The 23,131-nt window shown below is 44.0% G+C and overlaps 4 protein-coding genes across 8 annotated transcripts; 2 read left to right on the forward strand and 2 right to left on the reverse strand.

Moving 5' to 3' along the window:
- The first annotated feature begins 536 nt into the window (after window positions 1-536).
- LOC117863359 (uncharacterized) lies at window positions 537-4,107 on the forward strand. The gene is made up of 10 exons (XM_034747022.2): window positions 537-1,142; window positions 1,245-1,283; window positions 1,615-1,735; window positions 1,831-1,892; window positions 2,065-2,132; window positions 2,320-2,369; window positions 2,599-2,668; window positions 2,894-3,014; window positions 3,100-3,216; window positions 3,745-4,107. The coding sequence occupies exons 1-10, from the start codon at window positions 552-554 to the stop codon at window positions 3,838-3,840; spliced, it is 1,335 nt and encodes a 444-aa protein (XP_034602913.2). The 5' UTR covers window positions 537-551; the 3' UTR covers window positions 3,841-4,107.
- A 132-nt stretch (window positions 4,108-4,239) lies between these two features.
- Window positions 4,240-6,429, forward strand: LOC117863360 (GTP-binding protein YPTM1). The gene is made up of 8 exons (XM_034747023.2): window positions 4,240-4,562; window positions 4,647-4,719; window positions 4,812-4,859; window positions 4,977-5,024; window positions 5,543-5,614; window positions 5,707-5,862; window positions 5,935-6,038; window positions 6,114-6,429. Exons 1-8 carry the CDS (start codon window positions 4,549-4,551, stop codon window positions 6,226-6,228), a joined length of 630 nt encoding a protein of 209 aa, XP_034602914.1. The 5' UTR covers window positions 4,240-4,548; the 3' UTR covers window positions 6,229-6,429.
- LOC117863361 (MADS-box transcription factor 26) lies at window positions 6,400-15,018 on the reverse strand. Its single transcript, XM_072295235.1, has 7 exons — window positions 8,388-15,018; window positions 8,221-8,302; window positions 7,888-7,949; window positions 7,338-7,440; window positions 7,202-7,243; window positions 7,044-7,085; window positions 6,400-6,734 (listed from the first exon to the last, which is right to left on the reverse strand). The coding sequence occupies exons 1-7, from the start codon at window positions 8,567-8,569 to the stop codon at window positions 6,639-6,641; spliced, it is 609 nt and encodes a 202-aa protein (XP_072151336.1). The 5' UTR covers window positions 8,570-15,018; the 3' UTR covers window positions 6,400-6,638.
- Window positions 15,019-15,175: 157 nt separating this feature from the next.
- Window positions 15,176-18,408, reverse strand: LOC117863358 (putative 12-oxophytodienoate reductase 11). 5 transcript variants are annotated; one of them, XM_034747020.2, is made up of 7 exons: window positions 18,272-18,408; window positions 18,020-18,161; window positions 17,503-17,544; window positions 16,915-17,055; window positions 16,669-16,799; window positions 16,193-16,369; window positions 15,176-15,958 (listed from the first exon to the last, which is right to left on the reverse strand). In XM_034747020.2, the coding sequence occupies exons 2-7, from the start codon at window positions 18,091-18,093 to the stop codon at window positions 15,366-15,368; spliced, it is 1,158 nt and encodes a 385-aa protein (XP_034602911.1). In that variant the 5' UTR covers window positions 18,094-18,161; window positions 18,272-18,408; the 3' UTR covers window positions 15,176-15,365. The 5 variants fall into 5 exon arrangements, with proteins under 5 accessions (XP_034602911.1, XP_034602910.1, XP_072151334.1 ...); XM_034747019.2 differs by lacking the exon at window positions 18,272-18,408 and having other exon boundaries at window positions 18,020-18,255; XM_072295233.1 differs by lacking the exon at window positions 18,272-18,408 and having other exon boundaries at window positions 17,331-17,544; window positions 18,020-18,143.
- Between the last annotated feature and the right edge of the window lie 4,723 nt (window positions 18,409-23,131).

Here is a 23,131-nt window from a genome sequence, read left to right on the forward strand (position 1 = left end):
CCCCACTACGTACGTCGCGTCCTTCGTCCATCTCCTTCTCCTCGTCTACACCCTTTTTGGTTGCTGGTACTATCTGTGTACCTGCACACGATCGGATGGCTGCTGCTGCAGTGTACATGGGCGCGCGGGGGCGGCCGTGCAGTGCACAGAACTGGACAGGGCGCGCGGGGCCGGCCTCCGCGCACGTCCCCGTGCTCATCGGCATTCAGGCCACCACCACACCACCCCGCGCGAGTGACAGCTACAAGCCATGGCGAAAGAGATGTGCGAACAGCGGGCGCCCGGCCGCGCGGGGCGGTGACTGATATGATGCGCACGTATCGTCGTCGTCGTCCATGATTGGGTGGGGTGGTCCCACGCGTGTGCGTGCGTAAACACCGCACGGCCGATCCGTCGATTTAGCCAGCTGTTGCTGATTAATTTGATCTCTTGAGGGAGGGAGAGGGGCCTGCAGTGAGCGCGACTGAAGGGGACTGACGAAGGCACGGCCGTCGAGCCGGGTGCTGTTGGAGGGGGTGATCGACGTGCACTGGTCCTCTAGATGGCACACCATGGATGGACGGCCTCAAGTTTGGGAGGAGGTGTGGGGAGGTCTTCCACGCTCAGAAACCCACAGCGCCGCGACGCAACGTCTCAGCAACCGCAGCCGCCGGCGGCACACGGCGCAGTCACGGGCCGGATTCGGTGCAGATTTATCGCGGAAAAGGCCGATCGATGACCCAGCAACGCCACCAGGGCCGCGGACGGACCGCATCGCCTCGAAGCCCATTCGTGCCATGTTCCCTGCCGTAAAGGCCCAAAACCCCACCGCCCGCCTCCCGCGACGGCATCCACACGCCGGCGAGGCGGTGACGCCAGCTCCCAGCTCCCCAGTCCCAGGCGACCTCTCCCTCTCGCTCGCGCGGCTTGCCATGGTTCTCCTCGCTCACCCCGCGCGCCACCACAGCCTCGGTACCTCACCTCCGGGGCGCGCTCCAGTCCCCGCTGGAGCTCGAGCTCGCCTACCCAGACGCGCCCGCGCCCGGACGCTCGCTCGAGCGCGCCCTCCCAGCGCGGGGGCGGCGGAGACCGAGACCGCCTCTACGAGCGGCGGAGGCGGAAGCGTCCTGTCATTCCTGTGCCCACTCCTCAAGTTGCTCGGGGTAACTAATTGATTCGTCGCATTTGTCGGTCGCCCAAATTTTGGGCTTGGTTAGTCAGGCGGTGTTGCTAAAATTTGTGTGGTGGTGTGAATTGCCGAGCAGGGAGGCGATCCTTCGCAGGAGCGGAACGACGTCGTCGAGGTAAATCCCGAGGCGCAGCACACGCGAACCCTGAATTAATAGCTTGTATCAGAGTCTGGAGTTCTGAACCGAATTGGATGCTGAATCGGATTGCTAGAACCAGTGCATTCCTTACAGTATACTACTAGTTCGCAAATGGGAACCACTGACAAATTTATTTACTGCTGCTGATACCGTAATATGTTCGTTGTTTTTCATTTGATGTGTAATCTGGAATTCTGGACCATCTACTAGCAAATTAAGTGCTGCTGTTTATGCTGGTTGTTCCCTTGTCGAGTAATTCCTTATCGCCTGACCTCAATGACTAATGTGGTCACTTCTTTTTCCCCAGGTCGCGACTTCTTCAATTTCAAGTTTAGCTAGACTGCCATGGGGATCAAAAGTGGCTAGTAGCAGTGGAGAGAGCATTGATTCAGCAACAAGCGCTCCAACTCTGCAATTGTACGAGTTTGGTAAAAACATGAAGTTCTGTTGGCTATGACTTGTAGCACACCATTTTCTGGCTTTGATAACATAGTGATCGAATCCTTTGTTGTCCTTCCCACAGAGGCATGCCCCTTCTGTAGGAGAGTCCGGGAGGCCATGACTGAGCTTGATCTTTCCGCGGAGGTGCTCAACTATGTTTTACAGTGATTCCTCAGTTTTGGAACTGTAGTATGATATCATAAGTCAATACCTTGGAAAACCATGTAACCAGGCATAATTGTTTCTGTAAGATATCCATGTAGCGTTAAAATGATGTCTTCTTGTTAATTACCAACTTGCATTATGAATGTTCCAGGTTTATCCATGTCCAAAAGGATCACTAAGGCACAGGGAGGTGGTCAAGAAGATTGGAGGGAAGGAGCAGTATGTCTTTGCCTGCTAAGTATTTAATAAGTGATATCACAACACTTCAATTGAATATAATTGTGGATGTCTGAAAAAATCTATAGATTCTATTTTATTCATGGTCAGCATTGCTGACACCCTTAGCGCAGTCACATGTCTTTGTGATATTCTCCTTACTTTCACTGAGCTGTAGTTTTCTATACAGGTTTCCACTGCTTGTTGATGCTAGTACTGGTGTCACAATGTATGAAAGTGGTAAGTTCGAGGTCAACTTTGCACATTTTAACAGTTTTGGTTTGGTAGCTGCGAAAATTCCATGTCCAGGGTCTCTGAAACTTTGTGGCTGTGGACTTGCGGCCACAAAACCCGTGTATTTAATAGTTATTTTTTTTGGATGAAGTGGTTCTTGTCTGGATAGTTTGGTTAAAGCTCGCTGATTGACTGCGAAGTAAATATGGATGCTAATATGTGCTGGGATATGCAGGAGATATTGTGAAGTACCTGTTCAGACAGTATGGACAAGGAAGGAGTCCATCTTCTGGACTTCTCGAGAGGTATCCATCTTTGCCTGTTTTTGAGAAGCTCATGTTACCTAAGTAACAGAAGTTGTATTGTAGTTGATGTTGAAATGTTTTTTCCCCAAGGACGAAGTCTGCTACAGGGATGACTAAAAAACTTTAAAAATGGGATTTCAGGTTTCAGGAAATGCACATTCAAATGTCAGATAACTTTTGAGTTTTGATGTATGCAATTCTCAAGCCTTCCCCATATCTCTGCAGTACAATTTTCACAGGATGGGTGCCCACTCTCCTTAGAGCTGGGAGAGGAATGACACTGTGGAACAAAGCTGGTGTCATACCTGCAGAGAAGTTGGAGCTCTTCTCGTATGAGAACAATTCTGTAAGACCACACATTTTTTTGTCCCCTTGTTAGGAGTTAGCTCTATTATCTGCCTCTTATGTGGCCTTCACGCATTATGGTTCAGTACGCAAGGATTGTTCGAGAGGCTCTCTGTGAAATGGAGCTTCCTTATGTTCTCCAAAACGTGGGAGAGGGATCATCAAAGATGGATGCGCTTCTAAGGATTTCAGGTTCTAAACAGGTAAGGCTTGCCATATGCCGTGTCATGAGAAGCAGTACCTGATTATTTTCATGATATGATCTGAATATCTGATAAATGGTTTTCTTGGAATGCAACCTCAGTGGTCAATATTTTGGGTTACCCCGATTGTAAATATAAGTTATTTGTGATTTCTACTGGTTAAACCTTTTCAACTTTGACCTACACATAAAAATTTATGTTGATGAAGAACTTAAGGTTGATGTCAGCATATTCATCATGGAAAGTATACTTGCATATTATGTAATCCCTTTTACTTCCGGTATCATATTTTCATAGAAGTTGCTAGTGAAAGACCCACATTTGTAGACCCTGTCAATGTCCAAAACGACATTTCTGATTGGAGTGAATATAACAATCTTTTTAGTTCTGGGTGCTTTGTGCAACTTAGCAATGCCACTTTCAACCTCCTCAATTCTTGAATAGCTGCCTCTCCAACAACTAAAAAGGAAAGTAATGAAAATAGAGAGAGAGAGGATAACTTCTAACACCGGACTAATCTTGTTGCAGGTGCCATATCTGATCGACCTCAACACTGGATTCCAATCTGGGGACTATAAGAAGATACTATCCTACTTATTCCAGCAATACTCGATCAGTAGCTAGTCCCTGTATCTCAGCAACTCACCAAGTACTCCCCAGCGTCCGAAGTTGCCCAGTAGAAATCAAAACATCCGCAACTCAACTGTATATGTACCATGATGTGATCTTAGCTTGTTGATGAAACTCCAGCAGGTTCTTGCCAGGCAGGAATGCAGGATTCACCTGTTAGTCTGTTACCTTTTGGCATCATTCATGCAAAGGCTTCCAGACTAGTCCAATGTATCGGACGTGGCTTCGTACATATATACTCGGATACCGTACTCCTCTTCACATGATGCAAGCTACATTTTCTCTCCAGCTGAAACCTGAAAGCGACATTGTTTGCCAGGGGACCTACGCGACGGGATCGTGAATTCGTGATCATCTTTGGCAGGTGCGCACGCGGCGCCACCCGTGAGCCCCTGTCATCTTTCTCATAAAAAAGGGTGAGCCAGATGCAGGGGAGGGAGCAGTTCGACGTCACCACGCTGCGGAGTTCGATAAAAACAAACGCGTCAGCGGGACCGCTTTGCTTAGTTTATACACCTGCGAGTCTGCGACTTCTCGAGCCGGGTGACGGAGGCGACTCGCCCTGGGGGGTTTTGCATCTTCTCACGAGCCGTCACTTTTTTTTCCCCTCTCGCGGAAGTATCTTCTCCAACCTCCGAGTGTCAAAGCCTCTATCACTCTGCTTCGCTCTTGGTTTCGGGGATCGAAGGCAGGAGAGGAGCCATGAGCAACGAATTGTGAGTGTCTCTCCCTTGTTTGCCTCCTCTCTTCTCTTTCCATCCCCTGCTTCAGTGTGCTGAGATTTCCCCTTTTGTTGGCAGTGACTACCTGTTCAAGCTTCTCCTGATCGGCGACTCCTCCGTCGGCAAGTCCTGCTTCCTCCTCCGGTTCGCTGTGAGTTTGGCAATCAATGCGTATCGATGCCTCACCATTTGCCGTAGATTAGGCAGCACGGCTATCTCTTACCCCCTTCTGTGCTCATCCAGGACGACTCCTACGTCGACAGCTACATCAGCACCATCGGTGTTGACTTTGTGAGTGGGCTGGGGCTCCTCTTGGAACCCTCCTGATTTTTCAGGGGGGGCTGCGTTTCCTGCATTTTGGTTGTTCTTTGATCTGCTGACCCCTCCTTTTCCCTCCTGTTTGCGCAGAAAATTCGCACCATTGAGATGGATGGGAAGACCATTAAGCTGCAGATTGTAAGGACTTTCCTCACCATTTTCACAAGCATTAATGCTTGTGAAAACTTTAATCTATACAGTTAAACATGTTACTTGTTCACAATGTTTGGGTACCAGAGAAGCCTGGCACTGAAAAACTGGACTGCAATCCGCTTTTACCGTACACTTCCCCTTTTCTGTTTGGGGCAGCGGCAGCCAATGCACAATGTGGTTGACAACACACAACGTTAGAGACATAATTCATATTATATGAAAATGCATAAAAAACATTTACATCAACGTGAAAAATATACCCTTGCTTGTTTTTTTTTTGCCAAACTACGATCAAACAAAGATCTAAGTCTGTGTCTTCAACAAAATGCACTGGCTAATTTTGCATAAGAAAGGATAGCAGTGCACTCAATGTCACCATGGTCCATGGATCACCTTAGTTTCTAATATTCTTTCTTTGGCAAGTGCATTGTGCAAGGCAGTAACTGTAACGCCCAATTTGGTCTGATACTAGCGACACCTGATGGCTGTTGCATGTTTAACAGTGGGACACAGCAGGGCAGGAGCGATTCAGAACAATTACAAGCAGCTACTACCGTGGAGCTCATGGGATAATTGTAAGCAAAATCTTTCAGATTGCGAACAGATTATCTGACATTTGAATGTGCATTTCACTCAACGTGTATTTGCTTGCTTTGGGTACCACCAGATCGTTTACGACATCACGGACGTGGAGAGCTTCAACAATGTCAAGCAGTGGTTGAGCGAGATTGACAGATACGCCAACGACAGTGTATGCAAGCTTCTCGTGGGCAACAAGTGCGATCTGGCTGAGAGCAGAGCTGTTGAAACTGCAGTAGCACAGGTCAAACTTTCAATTAAAAGAGATAGTTCACTGTTGTATATTTTGTAACATCAGCAATGCATATCAGTGCAGGCTTTTGCTGATGAGATAGGCATTCCGTTCCTGGAAACAAGTGCTAAGGAATCCATCAACGTGGAGGAAGCTTTCTTGGCGATGTCTGCAGCGATCAAGAAAAGGTATGACATAGAAGTTTCTGACTTTTTTCTTCTACTGAAAAGGGATATCCTGATGGAATTTGCGCGTCTCTGCAGCAAAGCTGGGAATCAGGCAGCCTTGGAGAGGAAACCCTCCAATCTAGTTCAGATGAAAGGTCAGCCAATTCAGCAGCAGCAGCAACAGCAGAAGAGCAGATGCTGTTCGACATGAAGGCACAACGACCCTGTCTTGGTTTCTTACAGGAATCAGGAAGATGGTGTATCTGCTATATGTGTTTCTCTGCCTGATCTTTTATCATCAGACACTTACAGAGTTGGAAAGTGTACTAGGAAGAAACTCGAGATATTTAGGTGCTGCAAACATATATCGTAATCCGAGTCAGAACTACAAGTGCCAAATTTTGGTATTGCATTCGTAGAGTTCTATCATATTATACAGAGCAATCTATCAAGTCTTCAAAGGTAGTTTGTTTACATATGCAGAACCTAACAGATACACACACTGATTTCTCCAAAGATGGAGTGACACATATGAGCTATCTGAGGCCCTCGTATGGTAATCTGGTTGAACTAGAAACAGAGCAGATGAGATGAGATCACTTGATAGGACGGCAGCCTTGCCTAGAAATAGTAGTTACTCTCCATGGTTAGCTGGAATGGTGCTTGCGGTATCATTGCGGTGCCACTGAAATTCAGAATTCCATTCTGCTCATTTATCTGCAGGCACAAGATCAAGCCAATGAGGTATGTGTTCATATCTCCCAGGACACCTCCCTCATAGAAAATCTCTCCGAATATCACGTCAGGTTAACAGGGGCTTTGAAGACTGGAAAAAAAAGATATACACTCCCTTAAAGTATGTTTGGACTTGTGTATAAGATGAAGGGGCTTGCAGGAAAGTTTTGAACTAACTTAGTCCATCCCTAAATCTTAACGGAATATTTAAAACTGTGCGCTTTTTTATATAAAAGATAGGCAATATTCAGAATGAGGGCACTTATGCAATTTGCCCTACAGATTAAGTACCCTTTCTTGAAGTATGTCATTGGCAGCCTGCAATATACCTTCCTGCAAAATATAGGCACAAAGAACCATCAGTGAAGGGAACAATAGCCATGTTAGTCTCTTCTTTGTATGTAAACTTTGGCTCGACGTGTGAACAGAGTGACAGATGCTGAACCAACCTTGTTCCTGAGCATTTCAATCTCCCTAGACATGATCTGCATCTGTTTGACATATAAGAGCCGTAAATCAAAACTTGCAGGTACCATCTCTTTTTTAAAAGATTTCCACCTGTATCAAGAAGAGCATGAACCTTACCTTCTGAGAGCGAATGTTATGCACCCACATTTCAAGATTATTTTCAAGGGCTTGGAGCTCACCAAGATTCATGTGGTTTGTATCATTCTCTCCATGCATGTACCTGCATTGATGTGCACCTTTCTAATCAGTCCCGTACTCGATACTTGCTTACCAAGCACTGTAAATCTGGCATTTTCCTGTGATTTGTGGATTCCTGGTAGTTCAACATGGCCCATCAGTTCATACTAGTAAGTTGTTCGACCTATATAGCGGTATTGTTTTTGTTTGAGTTTTACAAAAGAAAAAAAGCAGGAAGGTAATGGAAGAAACAACTTTCTAGCTAGCTATAAAGTTACAGCTGCTCTCCTGAATACATTATATGAAAAATGCCATGCACCATGTGTTACTCTTGTACCATCTTTGTGCTATTACGAAGACTTCAGTTTGCTTTTTCTGATTTGCATGTTTTACACATTATTTTTTACAAACCTAACAAAATAAGTTTGCCACTTGTTCATGCAGAGTGCATTATGTATCTTACTGTATACATGTAATGCAGCTACTTTACCTTAAGCCCTTTTGAAACAAGTCAATTTCATGCGTTAATGCTAATACCTCTTGTTGTATTGCCTGCAAAAACAAGAGAATATCATCATACAGTACCATAGTTAATGCTACATATCCTTTTCGATCAGTATGATGTAAATAAATAATAATAATGCCTTATGAAGTTCTGTTAGCATCACTGATAAGCAAAAGTACAGCACAGGCGTGCTAAGCAAAAGTTTCCTCATGCACAACAAAGTTTCATGGAAATTCACCATTTCTATGTTTAGTTTCTTCTGTCAATTGTTTTAAATTGCAGAGTCACATCACTTGATACATACTGTCAGCCCCTAACCTGAGTTTTGTTCTGTTCGCTACTTTCACCATGCATTTCTGAATAGGTTCCCCTGTACCTCTGGATCAAGCCTTGCATGTTCCTAATATAAAAAAAATTCAAAGACATGAAAAATGACCACTTGGCACATAAAACTTTGCATTAGTAGACAAAAAAGATATACAAACCCATTGGTGGCTAAGTCATAAATCTTGCCATGAGGGGAGACCACAATGACGCCAATATCAGCATCACACAAAACAGACAACTCCTTAGCTTTCTTGAGCAGTCCCATTCGTCGCTTGCAGAAGGTGACCTGCCGGTGCACCGGGTTTTCTATCCTCCTCATCTGGACCTTACCACGAGCCATCACTGAATGAGCCCCTTTTCTAGTTTGTGCACGCAACCTCCCGCTAGTTTGGACTAGCTTCTGAGATTGTTGCGACGAATTTTATCTCCCTCTTGCAGTTGAGGCAAATGGCAGCTTGGATCCACCATGGAAGTGAGCATTTTATTGTGGCTCCTGAGGACAAGGAATAATTGGTAGGCCAGTCCTTCCACTTTGCCAAAGGCCACATGAAGGATCTGAACTGTTACCCGTTTATAAATTTCTGCACAGTCCTCTCACTTCCTCTGTTTCCTGCAGTCTTCTTTGTCATTCTCAAGATCAAGTTGACTCTGAAATACCCTTGTTGCATAAAAATGCTGTTTTCAGAAAGGAGCAAAAGAAATACACTAGACATCGTTCACTGAGCATCTGAACCAAAAATATTGTTTTGATAAAAGCAATATAGAGTCTGACACTGACACATGAATCCTGCTTGTAGGGAAGAAACCAAAACCACTGGGGAAAGGTCTCCTTCAAATTTCAGACATCAAGTTAGATCTTCTTGTTTCGTGTTGACTCCCAACTGCCTTAGGAGTTACACAGACTGTAGTTATAATAGCTTGCTAGTAAAAGGGCTTAGGTAAATACTGATAGGTTCAAAGTGCACAAATTATTTTCTTACTAAATAAATAAACTCATGTTGCTTGTGCTACCCCGACCTAAACAATCAAGTTGTCTATGATCATAATGAATATTTAGTGAGGAATATGTCCCATGTAAAGGCATTTACACTTTATATTGTTAAGAATTTGTTCTATTTTGAAAGGTCAGACTAAAATTTTTAAATCTACACCCACCTTTGTTCTAAGAGCATATTCTTCATGCTGCCATCGGATTCAAATTATAGGAAACAATAAAGCTATGCTGTATGCTCTAAAGTCTAAACTTATTTCTGTAAAGTACAAATGAAAAGAAGAAAAGTGTGCACACTTCTTGGCTGTTAAGGCTCCACTATATGTACCACAGTTCTGGTTTCACAAAGCCTGTTTGTTTGTAAACTTGATCTCCAGACCTGTGCCCTCTATATAAATTCTAACACTAACCAAAAGTCTCAAATGGAGCTGTCAGCAGCACCACCTGTTCTATTGGCATACCCACTTAGAAACCAAACTGCTGGTTGGCACTACAATGTTTTTTTAATCAAGAATGGAATAGTTCACTCAACAGATCCAGAGCCTGTCACTTCCACACTCCCAAATAGGCAAGTACTAAAAGAATAAAGCAACAGCCAGTATGCAGCTAAGCATGCATCAGTCCATTACTTTAGGAGTTAGGACCACTCGTTTTCTTGCTAGTAAGAAGCTTTCACAGGCATATGCATAATCAATTTGTGCATGCACAACTGAAACAAATCTTAATTGACCAAAGTATCAAATTAAAGAAAAAAAACTATATACCATGTGGACCACGATTGCAGTTTACCAGGACCACCCCTTTAATGAATCCTTTAATATTGCTTTAGATCACATTACGAACCAGTTATCTTCAAGTATAGTGGAAGTCCAGGTGATCAATCACAGTAGCAAGGCACAGTTATGCAATCATACCAATCATTCAGCAAATCCTGGGAACTCCAATGAAAACTTAGAATCAACAACTTAAGGCGCGATACATGGATTTGAACATTACAAAATGCAGCTGTGTTCCTTTATTATCAACCTTTTGTGTTGATTGGTTTTATAGCTTTTTATTTTGATTGGCTATGTTGATCTTGAAGCATATGTATTGCTTACCATAAAAGGTATGTCTTATATGCGCATGTTTGGTTTAGCAAAGAAGATTTCTATATGTTCCAAAATATTTGTCCAGTTCAAATATATTTGTTCGTTTTTAATAGTTGTCCAAGTGTTTCACTGTTGTTTCATCTTCCAGCCATGCTATTAACATTATGGATGATGTTGAGAGAAAACATTACCATTCAAATGGATTAGGTACTCCATCAATAAATATAGGTCCGTATTGAAATATACCTTCACAAGTATATTTCTTGCTTTTTTACTAATATATTTATGGTGTAAAATAGGAAAACCCGACCTACATAACTATATTTAGTGGACTTATTACTTAAAATATGTGTTCCTGGTCCTTATGCACATAGTAGTTGTCACACTTGGTTTTAAAGGCAAAATCAAATGAATGAATTACATGTGCGCCAAGATCAAGTTTCACACATGCAACGACTTCAGTAAATACCATAGACAGTGCCAAAATTTAAAGAGAGAGTATTATTTTTATTACATGACCGAAAGTCTTTAATTCGAATAGCAAAACAAGTCTTTATTCTAGCAACGGAACTCCAATGATGACGATGACTCCACAGGCAGTTGACTGGGGGCACACGTACGCCTAGAACTCCTCGAAGTCATCAAGAACCTCCTCAAAGTTGACTTGGTCTGAGCAGCGGTTCTAGCAAGGGTGAGTATACTTATGGTTGATACTCACTAAGCGTGGGGAATGTATAGTGTAAGGCTATGCAAGGATGGGCTATGGTTTAATAGAATTTCAGTATTTTAATTGGTTGGTCAAATTTTATTAGCAATTACTAAGTAGAAGTTTATACCACCCACGTTAAGCATGAACATGAGTACAATAATAAATAACATCAATTTAATTCAATTTCCGATACATTAATCATGTGAGGGTCCAGGCCGCTCTTAACCGTGAGCACGGCTGTTATAACAGTTTTACACTCTGCAGAGGTTGTACATCTTTACCCACAAGTCGCATAAAAGTTCAAAAGAATTTTAGACCCGACCATGCTGTGCGGGCCAGGCACAATACCACACTTCCTAGTAAGGATAGCTCGCTAAGGTTTCATGATCAGCGCGGCTACCATATAGCAGATCAGTACACGAACTACTGTCTCCCCCTCTTGCCCCTTTCGGGTAAAGCTACCACAAACTAGAGTTTCTAATCAATTAACCAAGACCAGAGCCATGTAGTTCTTATAGTTGTACTATTTTTCTGGGTGGTTCTCCATGTTCCAATTAAGCACGGTGATCTTATATTGATGGAAGGTATAGCATAAATAAAACAAATTTAAGCATTGGTTCATTAATACCACCATACCCAGTTAGAGCAACTAAGCAAGAACTACCCAACATTAAAGTTAACCCAGGTTGATCAAGGTGTATGGATAAAACTAGGCACACCTTAAATAGGACCCATCATGTTTATATACTTAAAGTGCATAGCATATGTGTATTGAATATGAAAGTAAAGGTTGCATAGGATCAAGTTGTGATTAAGGGCACGACTTGCCTTCCTGAACTTGCTCTTGCTGCTCAAAGTCTTCGGAGCGTTGCTCTTCAAATCCCTCTAACTGCGATCCTTCTATGCGCACCAAACAAGTACATACAAACAAACAAAGGACTAAAATAAGAAACATTACATCAAGCAGTAGCAACAGAGCAAAACAAGATCATAAAGCTAACCTATGCGTCAACACGAACTCATAGGCGCAAGAATCACTTAAAACGGATTTAAAACGCTAAAGATATGAGCTAAACAAGGTTCAGGGACTTAACTGCGAGAAACTAAACTTCTAGGGGCTAAACTTAAAGAAACCAAGGGCTGAAACCTAATTAAACAAATTAATCAGGATGGTGGGTGGAATTTTACAAAAGAGTAGGGGCCTAAACAGAAGAAAAAGGATCTAAATCTATTACTTTTGAACTGCGCAGGACCTCGGGTGCAAAAACTGTAAAACTCAGTGATTCTTTAGAAAAAAGAACGAAGCGGTGGTGGGGCTCACTGGTTTTGACCTGGGTCAGATCCGATCTGGACTGTCGGCGCTCGATCGGACAGCTGCGGTTGGTCGGGAGGAAGTAGGGCTGACTCGCTGGAATTGAGCGTAGCTCGACCGATGGCTCACGATTTTCGACAGGGACTGGCTTGGGGTGAAGCTGAGGGCGCGGCGAACTGATTCGGAGCGGTGACTGGAGCGGCGATGGCTCGGGACCGCGGTAGAGGGCATGAGAGCGCACGAGAAAACCTCCGGCAGGTTCCTTACCACGACGCGAACCTCCGCGCGGTGATCTTGTCGACGGCAAGGTGACGGCGGCGCGGATTGAAAGTGGCGGCGCTAGGCTAGGGTTGCGGGCGTGTGGTGGCAGCGCTAGAGCTTAGGTGCGGAGTTTAGGGTTTGATAAGGGGCTTCAGGGTGCGGCGGCTCGGGTTTTATAGCCCAGGAGGAGACGTTGGTGTGCGCACCACGACGCGGGGGCGGTGCGGTTGGGCTCGGACTTGAGTTCGAGTCGGGCGCGGGTTGCAGCACGGTTGAAGGGATGACAGGCACGCCCTGCCTGTCATCGGGTGAGGTGGAAGGCGGGCGCGGGAGCGGGTTGGCGCGGAGGATGGGCCGGCTGCTGGGCCGCTGCGCTGCTACGAAAATGGGCCGAAAGGAAGAAAGAGAAAGAGAGAGAAAGAGAAAAGGTTTCCTATTGTTTAAAAGGGATTCAAACAAATGAATTCAAATATAAATTTGAATTCAAATAAACAAAAGTCAATGCAGCAGCATGAATGCAACAATTAATTCCTATGGTTCATTAATTAAATTTTAGAAAAGCATTTGAATGCTTAGGAAATTAAATAAAACATTAGAAAATCCTTAAATCCCTAAACAAGCTCAAATAAATTCTAGAAAATTTTATTAATTTGCAAAAGTTTGAAAATTAGGGTGTTACAGTAGTTGGACTCACGTTTTGAAAAACAGGGAGTATATCTAAGACAGGCATTAATCATAGAGGACATAAAACAACATAGATGAATTTCATAAAATAGAATAAAGATGCAACATACATGCATAAAAATGATGAAACAGTACTGTAACAAGTCTGTCCAAATGATATTTTTAGATGATATGCACAGTGTTATGGGCGTGGATCAAGAGTTTGCTAATTAATCAGTAGAGATGATGTTTGACAGGGAGTCCATGGCCCACCCTGGCCTCAACTAAGCTCCAGCTCTGCATATGTAAATTACTAGATAAGCCAAACAGACATATTGATGATAGATAACTTAAAACAATTAATGATGTAAGGGAGAAACTTTGTGCTCGGATAGTTTGTTTACTTAGGTGATCAACCGGGGGCAAGTGAAAGCAGCACTAACAACAAAAGAAACAGAAAGGACAAAAACTGCCAGGATAAAGGTATGATACAAAGGCAAAGCTGGTGTTCTTATTTCATTTCTATGTCTTTTTCAATTGTAACCAAATATTGTTTAGGTACCATCCACAGATCCACTGCTGAAGTATAAACCTATGTTGCAAGATATCACCATACCAAGGCTCTCTCAGACTCTTAACTCTGCAAACCAATTGAGCAAAACACAATTAGTTTTGCAAGCTTTAAGAAACGTGCCTACAAGTCAGATTTCCATCTTTTCCTTCCAAGTAACAAACGAAAGGTGTTAGAACCAAATAAACAGGGCAAAATCTAGAAAAAAAGAATGTCTGAATGAAAAAACTCAAGTGAAATATATGTCAGACACTTAGTGTGTAGTATCCTCACTAATAAATCAAGGATCACAGCAATATGCAAAGTCTGAATTATAGTGCAGTACCAGGAATATGCTAACTCTTAATGTTCAACTCTGAACTAGATTTTCATATCTGTAGTTTCTGATAGAGAAAATTTGAAGAGAAACACAAGGCATCTAGAAACTAAAAGAATAGTTTTTTTTTCAGAACAGGTTCTTTTGGGAAAGCTATTGGTGCTCACCAACAAATAAAACTCCAAGTTGATGGTGTGGATCTGCCGTACATTTTAAGTAGAAGGTATTTTATATAGAAAATGGAAGTGGCAGCTATAAGCTTATAACACCACGTAAAAGCTTCAGGAAATTAACACAGGAAACGCTAGCATTTCCAAGATTCTAAAGTTGCCACGCAACAAACGCTAGCCATTATATAACTTTTATTTTACATGGGAATAATAGTGATACCTTTTTACTATTCCCTCAAAAAAGGTCATGTTTTGAAGTAGATATGATCAAACTCCTAAATTTTGGCTACCAATACCGCTGATATTAGTTTTTTAAAAAATACCGCTGATATTTAGATTGGTGATACAAAAATGATATGTGCAGATTTATCTGATTTGTTTTTCATAATATTACAATCCCATTGGGTTTCAAAATTCATTATACAAGAATCAGCGGTCAAAGGTGTCTTCTGGAAGTGTATCGATGTCCAAAACATAACTTATTACTATCAAATATATGAGTTACAATTGTGTTGATGTCTAAACTAATAACCTTTTGTGACTGCAGGAGCACCACCTCTAGGCAGTGATATCCACGACTAAAGCTAAGAGCTAAGATTCCCTTGATCTACAAGCCTGATTTCATTAGTAACAAGGTACAATTACTTCATATATGGATAATCATTCCAAGAAATGAATAAGCAGTTACTTTAATGATAAGCTCAATGACTAGTGGAATGCGGAAGACAATTTAAACAACTTCACCATAATACTTTACTATGAGATCCCACTTTTCCGTGACTGTGTTAGTAACTGCTGGAACACGTGGAAGCAAAATGAGGAAAGATGAATGCCCCATTTGGCTACAACAGGCTCAAAGTAGTTGCATGTAAACCTATTTGATTTGCTTCTCACTCTTTTTACAAATAAGATTTAAAGCATTGATTGCAATGGTCATATTAGTTTGTCCATACACATGAAAATTAGGCATTCCGAATGACTTATTCCTCTAATATTTCCAGTACAACAACTAGCCACTCAATCTAAAAAGAACTTCGGTGAAAAGGGCCCATTTACACATCTGTCGGAAGAAATGGGTAGTCAGTATATCCAATAACTGGATCAGGGAGGTAAAATGTCTCTCTGTTGTACTTGTTAAGCGGAGCATCTATTTCGAACCTTCGAGGCAAATCAGGATTAGACAAAAATATGCGTCCATATGCAACCAAATCAGCATACCCAGTGGAGATTGCATTATTTCCATCCTCCCTATTGTAGCCTCCAGCAACAATAAATGTTCCTTTGAAAGCATCTCTCATTGGACGAAGACTGTAGGGTGTTTCAAATTTTTCACCAAGTTTTACCATCCGTGGCTCCACCACGTGGCAATAAAGGATTCCAAATTTATTCAGTGCATTTGCCATATACAGGCCTAGAGCTTCTGGGTTTGAGTCTGGTGCTTCTGAATAACTGGCAAAAGGTGACAGCCTTATCCCAACCTTGTCAGCTCCAATTTCATCAACTACAGCTTGAACTACTTCTAACGCAAACCGGCAACGGTTCTCTAAGCTGCCACCATATTTGTCTGTGCGATCATTGACCTGGTCCTTTAAAAACTGATCAATCAAGTAACCGTGAGCTCCATGGATTTCAACACCATCAAATCCTACACACCACATAGAGAGTTAATACTAGATTGCCCTTTTATTCAGGTATCAGTTAGGATTGCAGTAAACTACTAGATAGTTGTCGAAACTTAAGACATAATCCATATGAACATTTATGTGTTAGTCTCAACTGACCCTAATTCAATTGATAAATAAGTCTGACTAAAGTAAACTGACATTTGTATATGCTTTGTAGGCTAATATTAACATTTAAACTGTGAAAAGGTACTTACCAGCTTCAACTGCATTTCTAGCAGCTACCCTGAAATCATTTACGATCAAAGGGATTTCATCGGTCTCTAATCGTCTAGGAGGTGCGAAAGTAGCCACATCTACACCATTGGCTCTCACTTGAGGTTTTAGTGGCTTATCAGTGCTTGAAATTGGAGCCTGTCCATTAGGTTGAAAAGCTGCATTGGAGCATTGAATATTTGTCGGTACAAGCACCGTAAAAGAGCTCTCATTAGAAATATAGTATGAGTGTGACAATATCATAATTTATGACAAGGATAACTAATGCTGTTATGAAGTCTTCATGGATAGTAGAAATATGGTATGAGTGTGCCGATATCATCATTTATGACAATGATAACTAATGCTGTTACAAAGTTTTCATGGATAATTGTGAACCTAATTTCCTTTCGATTTAACTGAACTACCATTAAATTTGGCTGTGCGAACAAGTTTGTATTAGAGGTTGCAAACTTACTGGAGTTAGAGACTCTTCCTACGTGCCAAAACTGACAGAAAAATATCCCTCCTTTCTCATGAACCCCATGTACGATTGGCTTCCATGCTTCCACTTGCTCGTTTGACCAAATGCCAGGAGTATCTTTGTACCTTGTATGCAAATAGAACACATATCTTTTTCAGAAATCACTAAACTGTGAAAAAGAAACTTAACATGACTACATAGACTTTAAGAAGCCACAGCCTGATGATCTAGGTGACGCACCCTTGAGCAGTATCTGACACTCCGGTGGCCTCAGCAATTAAAAGGCCTCCTTTAGTTGCCCTCTGTTGATAATACAGTATGGCATGAGGCTGAGGAACATTGCCATAGGACCGCTGCCTTGTCAGTGGTGCGAGAACCACCCTAGAAACAAAGAAAAAGGAAATTCTTAGGACCAAATTAATCTTTCAAAATTGCTGATACACACGTCACACTTCCATATTCAATGTACCTTTTCTTTTTATTTTTTTTGGACAATTACGGCAGGTGCTCTGCCTTATCATTATAGTAGAGAAGCATGGTGTTATGTACAGTCCTAGCAGTTGACCAGGGTGAACTAGAAGAAAAGCAAAACTACTGAAAGGAAATCAACAACTCTAATAGCATCATGAATCCATAGAGGATCATGTGCACTTTACATTGACGGCCTCAATTGCCTGTGTCGTTTGCAGCCACATTAGAGTTAGCAACCCGATAGGCGATGATGTCCTGCTTGATGATGTCAAGTAGTTGTCCTGAGTTCAGTGTTTTATTGTCGAAGACCCGACGGTAGCGTTCCTCCCATAGGTTCCAGGCAGTGTAGATGAGTACCTGTAAGTGCAGTTCCCTGGAAGATCCCCCTGCGTTCCTTTTCTTTTTCTCAAAAGAAATAAGAATAAGGTGGACTCGATTTGTCACAAAATAACTCTATTCCGAAACAATTCAACATGATGACACACATTCGGGACCCATATATCGATTCTGCGTACAGGAAAGCAACCCCACCCTCAACTTGCAAAAACGCGATTCATGATTGGATTGGAGAACCTACTCTCCCTATGAACAGCGGACGGCATCCAAATAATAAAATCGAAGAAAATCACAACATTAACGGGAGAACTACGTTCTTGTGCCGGTCATGGCTGTCATCTTCCTAATTGTTAGGGAGAAAGCAGCGCTACGCCGCTACCTAGTATTGCCGCTTTGACGCCCACATGAAACCCCCTCTTGCGCAACTCGCATGGACAGAGGATTCCCAACGAATCACTTCTTGGGGAGCTAATCACGCACCAATTGCTGATTGGGGATTAGGAAATTGGGATTGGTCCAACCAAAGAAGAGGGCATACCTGTGGGAAAGATCGAATTTCCCCATCTTGTAGGGGGTGAGGAGGGGGATAGCGTTGGCGCCGCTGTTGCTCATCGTCCCTCCCTCCTGCGTCGTTCGTCTTCTTCCCACAATCCCACTTTGCCTTGGCACCTCTCTTTATGCTGGCAAAGTTGGGTGTGATGAATGGTGATTGGTAAGCAAACGGAAGACGATGCCGGTCAAACACTTGCTAGAAAGCAACAATTGTTTGGTGGAAGCTGATTCAAACAACCTGGCGCATTCCCCAATAATTGACGGCAGGCAAGAACCGAGGTGAGGTCACTGATGTGGACAGACGATGCAGCGGAGGCCGGACGAAATTGCGAGAAGCCAACAACCGAGGTGAGGTCCCGAATAATTGACAGCTGATGTGAACCTGCTCTCCCTATGTGCCCGTTCACTCCGTAGTTTTTTTTTTTGTACTACTGATGATTGATGAATACTGACGCCCCGCTTCTGATGGGCAGCTAACAGCCAAGACCATCGTGAGCCGGGTCCAATAAGCCGTGTGTAGGTACTAGAAAAATTGGCCTGGCCCGGCCTAGGCCCTGGCCCAACTGCAGTTTAGATCAGGCTTAGGGCGCAACTTGTCCTTCCTATGCAGCTTCCGAAAGCTAGATAACTATATATGGCTTCCGATCTTTAAGATTCGTGCACGCAATATGAGCTGTTTGATCTGCTTCTTCTCCCTCCCTCCTCATCCGCTCTCGTCGCCGGGGAGGTTAGGGTTTCAGGGGTGGGGGTAAGAAGAAGATCGAGGTTAGGAAGGGCAGGGTCGAAGGCCGACGGTGGGCAGTGGGTGGATGGCGTGGTGGTGAGCTAGCCGCCGTTCGAGGCGGAGGACGAGGGGGCGGGGGTGGCGGCGAGCTGGAGAAGAAGCGGGGGGAGGAAGGGCGAGGGTGGCTGATGGGCTTGGTGGGCTCTAGGCCACCGCTCCTATCCGGCTTCCACGAGCCAGATAGGAGCCCACGTACGAACTGCCCTAGCACGAAATTCCTATCCATCTTCCGCAAATTTTTTATCTCCCTCCTCTTTCTTTGAAGGATGAAATGTTAGCTCCTTTTTTTCTCAAATAGATGACATTTAAGTTTCCTAGTAATGTTTCGGCAAATTTGCTTTGTTTTATGAATATTACTCTTTTATTTATTGCTTGAATCTTTTAATGAAGATGAAACTCTTGGAGCATTCAGATTGAGTGAATTACTATGCATGCGGTGAAGAATTACCCTAAGACCACCGAGTGATTGGAACCAAGAATTACTTCTGCACATGTTGCAAGACTTAAAGCAGCTTTATCGTCATGCTTTGATATTAACTTAGGCCTGTTTGGTTTCACATGCTTATGCATAAGCAACTTAAAATAAGCAAATAAGTTGCTTATGAAACCAATCACTCTTGCTTATGGGATTGCTTATTATAAGCAAATAAGCAACTCTTGGGTTGATTATGGTTGCTTATGGGGACTATTCAATGCACTTTACACCTCTTGCTCTCATTGAATGCCTGGTTGCCCTCCCTCTCTCTCTCAATGATTAGGGGCAAACATGACAATATCCACCTCATTCAATGCTTATAAGCAAGGGTATCCAAACAGCTGAACTAAAAATAAGCAACTCCAAATAAGCAACTTTAAGTTGCTTATAATAAGCAACTCAAACCAAACAGGCTTTTAATAAAATTAATGTCTCCCGCAAGGGGGCACGGGGCCTCCCTCATGCTGTCGCCCAGTAGCCGCGAGGAAGGCTGCGGTGGGGATTTCTTCATCGGGGCAACGCGCGATGCGACACGACAGGGGTGGGGAGGCACGGCGTGGCCAGGATGGCTTGGATCTGGCACTTCCGCAGGTGGATCCAGCTATCTCACACCTGGATCTACTATTCTTGCTCCTGGTCCCTGTAGCTCAGGCGACGCGGCTGTGCTGCGACTCTTTCGGTGCCGTGGCAGTCGGCCTGAAGGTGGTGATAGAGCAGCTTTGCGGCAATCTCATCCGGTATATTCAAGGCTGGATCCAGTATCTCCTTTCGGATCTATACGGGGATATGCCGTTCCTGCTATTGTGTGGGTTTGAGCAACCTTGTGCCCGGATCCCGTGACCAACACCCTTCCAGTCGAACCTCATCAGTGTGCAGTAGGGTGGCAGCATAGTCGGAACTCATTAGATGTGTGATAGGGTGGCAGCATGGTCAACTTGGCGCGGTGTCAGCCATGACATGAAACATGCATTTACGCCTTGTCGGGACCGTCTCTTTGCCCTAACACACGCATCTATGCCTTGTCGTGACCGGCTCCCTACCCTAGCGCGGTGGGCGTGAGTCGTGGCGGCGGCGGATGGCTATCGATAATGATGGCCTGCAGCCGCGAGTGTGCTCGGCACCAACAGCAGCTCGATGAGGTACCTTTCGTATCTTTTTCCTCAGGCTGCTACTGGCATGGCATGGTGGAGGTCGGGGTGACAGCCTTGTCGGTGATGCCTACTGGTGCCGCTACCTCCTTAGAGGCGACTTGTTTGTACCTCCCCGTATGGTCATGTTTCGATCTTTGGGTGTAAACCTAACCCAATACTTGGGCCGATGATGATGACGCTACCGGGGTCATGTTCTTCAAGGCATTGTTGTGGAGATCCATTTGGTGTTTCGACATTCTCTGTTCTTGCTCAACTGCTTGTATAGATGTTCAGATGGCCCGCAGCCTGGCAGCCTGCCCAGGAGCCTTTTTTCGCCCAGTCCAAGCCCAGCCCGACATGATGGCTTCCGTGCCCATGCTAGCCCAGCCCGCTAGTTCGTGTTGGGCGTGGGCCGCCACCTGGGGTGGCACGACCCGTGAAATAGCATCCGGCCCGATGTCGGCCTGCAAAACAATCCACCCCCATATATAACCTCCAGAACCCTAGCTGGCTCTCCTAGATGGCCGAAATACCCAATCCGCCAACCCCCCACACTGTCACCTCTCTCTCGCTCGCTTACTCGCTCTCCCCCTCCGCAAGCTCGTGGCTCGCCCCTCCCCTCCGACCTCCGCTCTGGCCTATTCTCGCCTGCTCCGCTCTGACCCAGCAGCCTCCATCGCCGCCATCTTGCCCGGCATCCCCAGCTGCACGCGCCGGCCTCACACGTGGCCGCGGTCGGGCTGAGCTTCCTGCCACGCCCGCTGTCGCTCGCCATCGGGCCGAGGACGCCGCCTCGCCTCCAAGAGCCGTTGTTGCTGCTCTGACGACCTCCCGACGCCTGGCCACCGTGCTCCCCTTCCTCTCCCTTCCTTCCCACGGCAAGCTAGCCTGACGGGTAGGTCGCCGGCCGTCGCTCCCCCTCCTCTCCCTTCCACCTCGTGCGGATCTACGGTGTTGCAGCTGGTGGTGACTGGCGGCGCAATCTCCGTCAGCGGCCAATCGCGGGCGCAAGGACGGCATGAGCTCGACAGCCTCCACGTGCCAACCGTACTGGCCCGACACAAAATGGGCTTGTGGGTCCAGGCTTGGGCCATTGGTGCAACCCATGGGCTGGCACGGCCCAACACAGTGGAGGCGTAGTGCCGGGCCTAGCCCGACATGAAGTTGACTGAGCCTAACTGGGCCCTTGCTAGGCCGGGCTAGGCCGCCCGTTTGGACATCTATAGCTGCTCGTGGGTGATCTTCCTACATCGCTTTGAGGTTACCTTTGGAGGAATATATTGGCTGCAATTCATTAACGTAGCGAGAGGACATAAGTGAGACTGTCCGTTTGACAAGAAGAAGAATTGAGGCTTTGGACATTTTTCGTCAAGAGTGGATGGATAAGTAATATTAGACATTGCTTATAATTATTCTCTTCTTATGTATTCTTCCTCCTTGCGCCACATGCAAATATTAATAATCATGATTTGGCTCCAAATGTTCATAGTAACTATAGAAAAAAATAATGAAGCCATATATATACCTCCACGGGCTAATCAAGCATATGTTTTGTCCCATATTTTATCACAAAAATCTGGTATTACTCATTCTGTATCTGAAGTTCATGTTAGTGATGTTCCACAAAGAACTATGCCACATAGAGTTTCTACATCACAACAGAAAATCACTTCTGATGAGTGGGATGAAGAACTCGCCAGTCATAGAAGAGATTTGGCTAAATTGATAAAAAGTTATTTACTTGATAACAAGAGGAAGAATGATTCAAATTTGAGCAATAGTTCAGTTATTACAACGACTGGACCAAGTAATGCATATTCTGAATCAGTTACACCAAAAGAACCAAGCTTAGTTGTAAAGGATTATGTTAAACATATGAAAACAGCTATACTTGATTTTTCTAAAGCCGAAGGCGTTGTGCATTTTTCTAGTGATTATCACATCATTAAACGACAAGTTCTGTTTGAAAAAAGTTTAGAACATCGAATTGTTGAAGGACATAACAATGGAGGCAATAAGGAAACAGTGGCATGCCAACAGTCAGTGATTTCCAGCAACCCTGGAAGCACCGGTCTGACCAGTTCCATAGTCCGGACCGGTCCATGCAGAATGTGGATGTGGGCTGCCATCAAGAGGAGAAGCACGATATCATCCACATCAAGGTTTCTCGCCTCTCCATTATATTTGATAAGGTATGCTTTGCAAGTAATTCCCAATCATATCATATATCTTCAGTTAATTCATCTATTAGTGATTCTATCATAAGTAATTCCAAAAGATTGATTGAGGATGGTAATTTACTTGCTAGAAGTAGTATGCCTTCCGATTGTCTCAGCCAAAGCATTGTGAAAATTAGAAAGGCTAGTAATAGTAATACTTTGGCATTTAAATTTTCTCCATCATCATTACCAAAGTTTTTCTCTACATGGTTTGCTTGTGGTCATTCTGGATTCAGAAGCAAAAGATCAAAACCGAGAGTCATTGTGAAATCCGATGCTAATATAGTGATAACTCTGAAACATCGAATATGAGAAGTACAAGGAAAGGTATAGCTGAATGGATCGGTGGGAAATCTAAATCATTTGCTTGCCTGGCCTTAAAGCCTTCTCCACAAAAGCATCAATTAGAAAAAATAAAGTATACATTTGATTTGACTTTGTGTGATGATCTATTTGATATCTTGCTAGAGAATAATTTCATTAAACTATT

Source organism: Setaria viridis, chromosome 7 (assembly GCF_005286985.2).
Source record: "Setaria viridis chromosome 7, Setaria_viridis_v4.0, whole genome shotgun sequence".
Classification (NCBI taxonomy): Eukaryota; Viridiplantae; Streptophyta; class Magnoliopsida; order Poales; family Poaceae; genus Setaria; species Setaria viridis.

Bases quoted from the DNA above. Each gene is read 5' to 3' on its own strand.
- LOC117863359 (XM_034747022.2), top strand. From the start codon at position 552: ATGGATGGACGGCCTCAAGTTTGGGAGGAGGTGTGGGGAGGTCTTCCA. The intron at 1,143-1,244 runs GTAACTAATTGA...ATTGCCGAGCAG, and splicing joins CACTCCTCAAGTTGCTCGGG to GGAGGCGATCCTTCGCAGGA. The intron at 1,736-1,830 runs GTAAAAACATGA...TCCTTCCCACAG, and splicing joins TCTGCAATTGTACGAGTTTG to AGGCATGCCCCTTCTGTAGG.
- LOC117863361 (XM_072295235.1), bottom strand. From the start codon at position 8,569: ATGGCTCGTGGTAAGGTCCAGATGAGGAGGATAGAAAACCCGGTGCAC. The intron at 7,244-7,337 runs GTAAGGTTCATG...TATGTCAAACAG, and splicing joins ATAACATTCGCTCTCAGAAG to ATGCAGATCATGTCTAGGGA. The intron at 6,735-7,043 runs GTACTTAATCTG...TTGTGCCTGCAG, and splicing joins ATGACATACTTCAAGAAAGG to ATAAATGAGCAGAATGGAAT.
- LOC117863358 (XM_034747020.2), bottom strand. From the start codon at position 18,093: ATGAGCAACAGCGGCGCCAACGCTATCCCCCTCCTCACCCCCTACAAG. The intron at 17,545-18,019 runs GTATGCCCTCTT...TTTGAGAAAAAG, and splicing joins AAATTCGATCTTTCCCACAG to AAAAGGAACGCAGGGGGATC. The intron at 16,800-16,914 runs GTGCGTCACCTA...TTTGCATACAAG, and splicing joins GTGTCAGATACTGCTCAAGG to GTACAAAGATACTCCTGGCA.
- LOC117863360 (XM_034747023.2), top strand. The intron at 5,025-5,542 runs GTAAGGACTTTC...CATGTTTAACAG, and splicing joins AGACCATTAAGCTGCAGATT to TGGGACACAGCAGGGCAGGA. The intron at 5,863-5,934 runs GTCAAACTTTCA...ATATCAGTGCAG, and splicing joins TTGAAACTGCAGTAGCACAG to GCTTTTGCTGATGAGATAGG.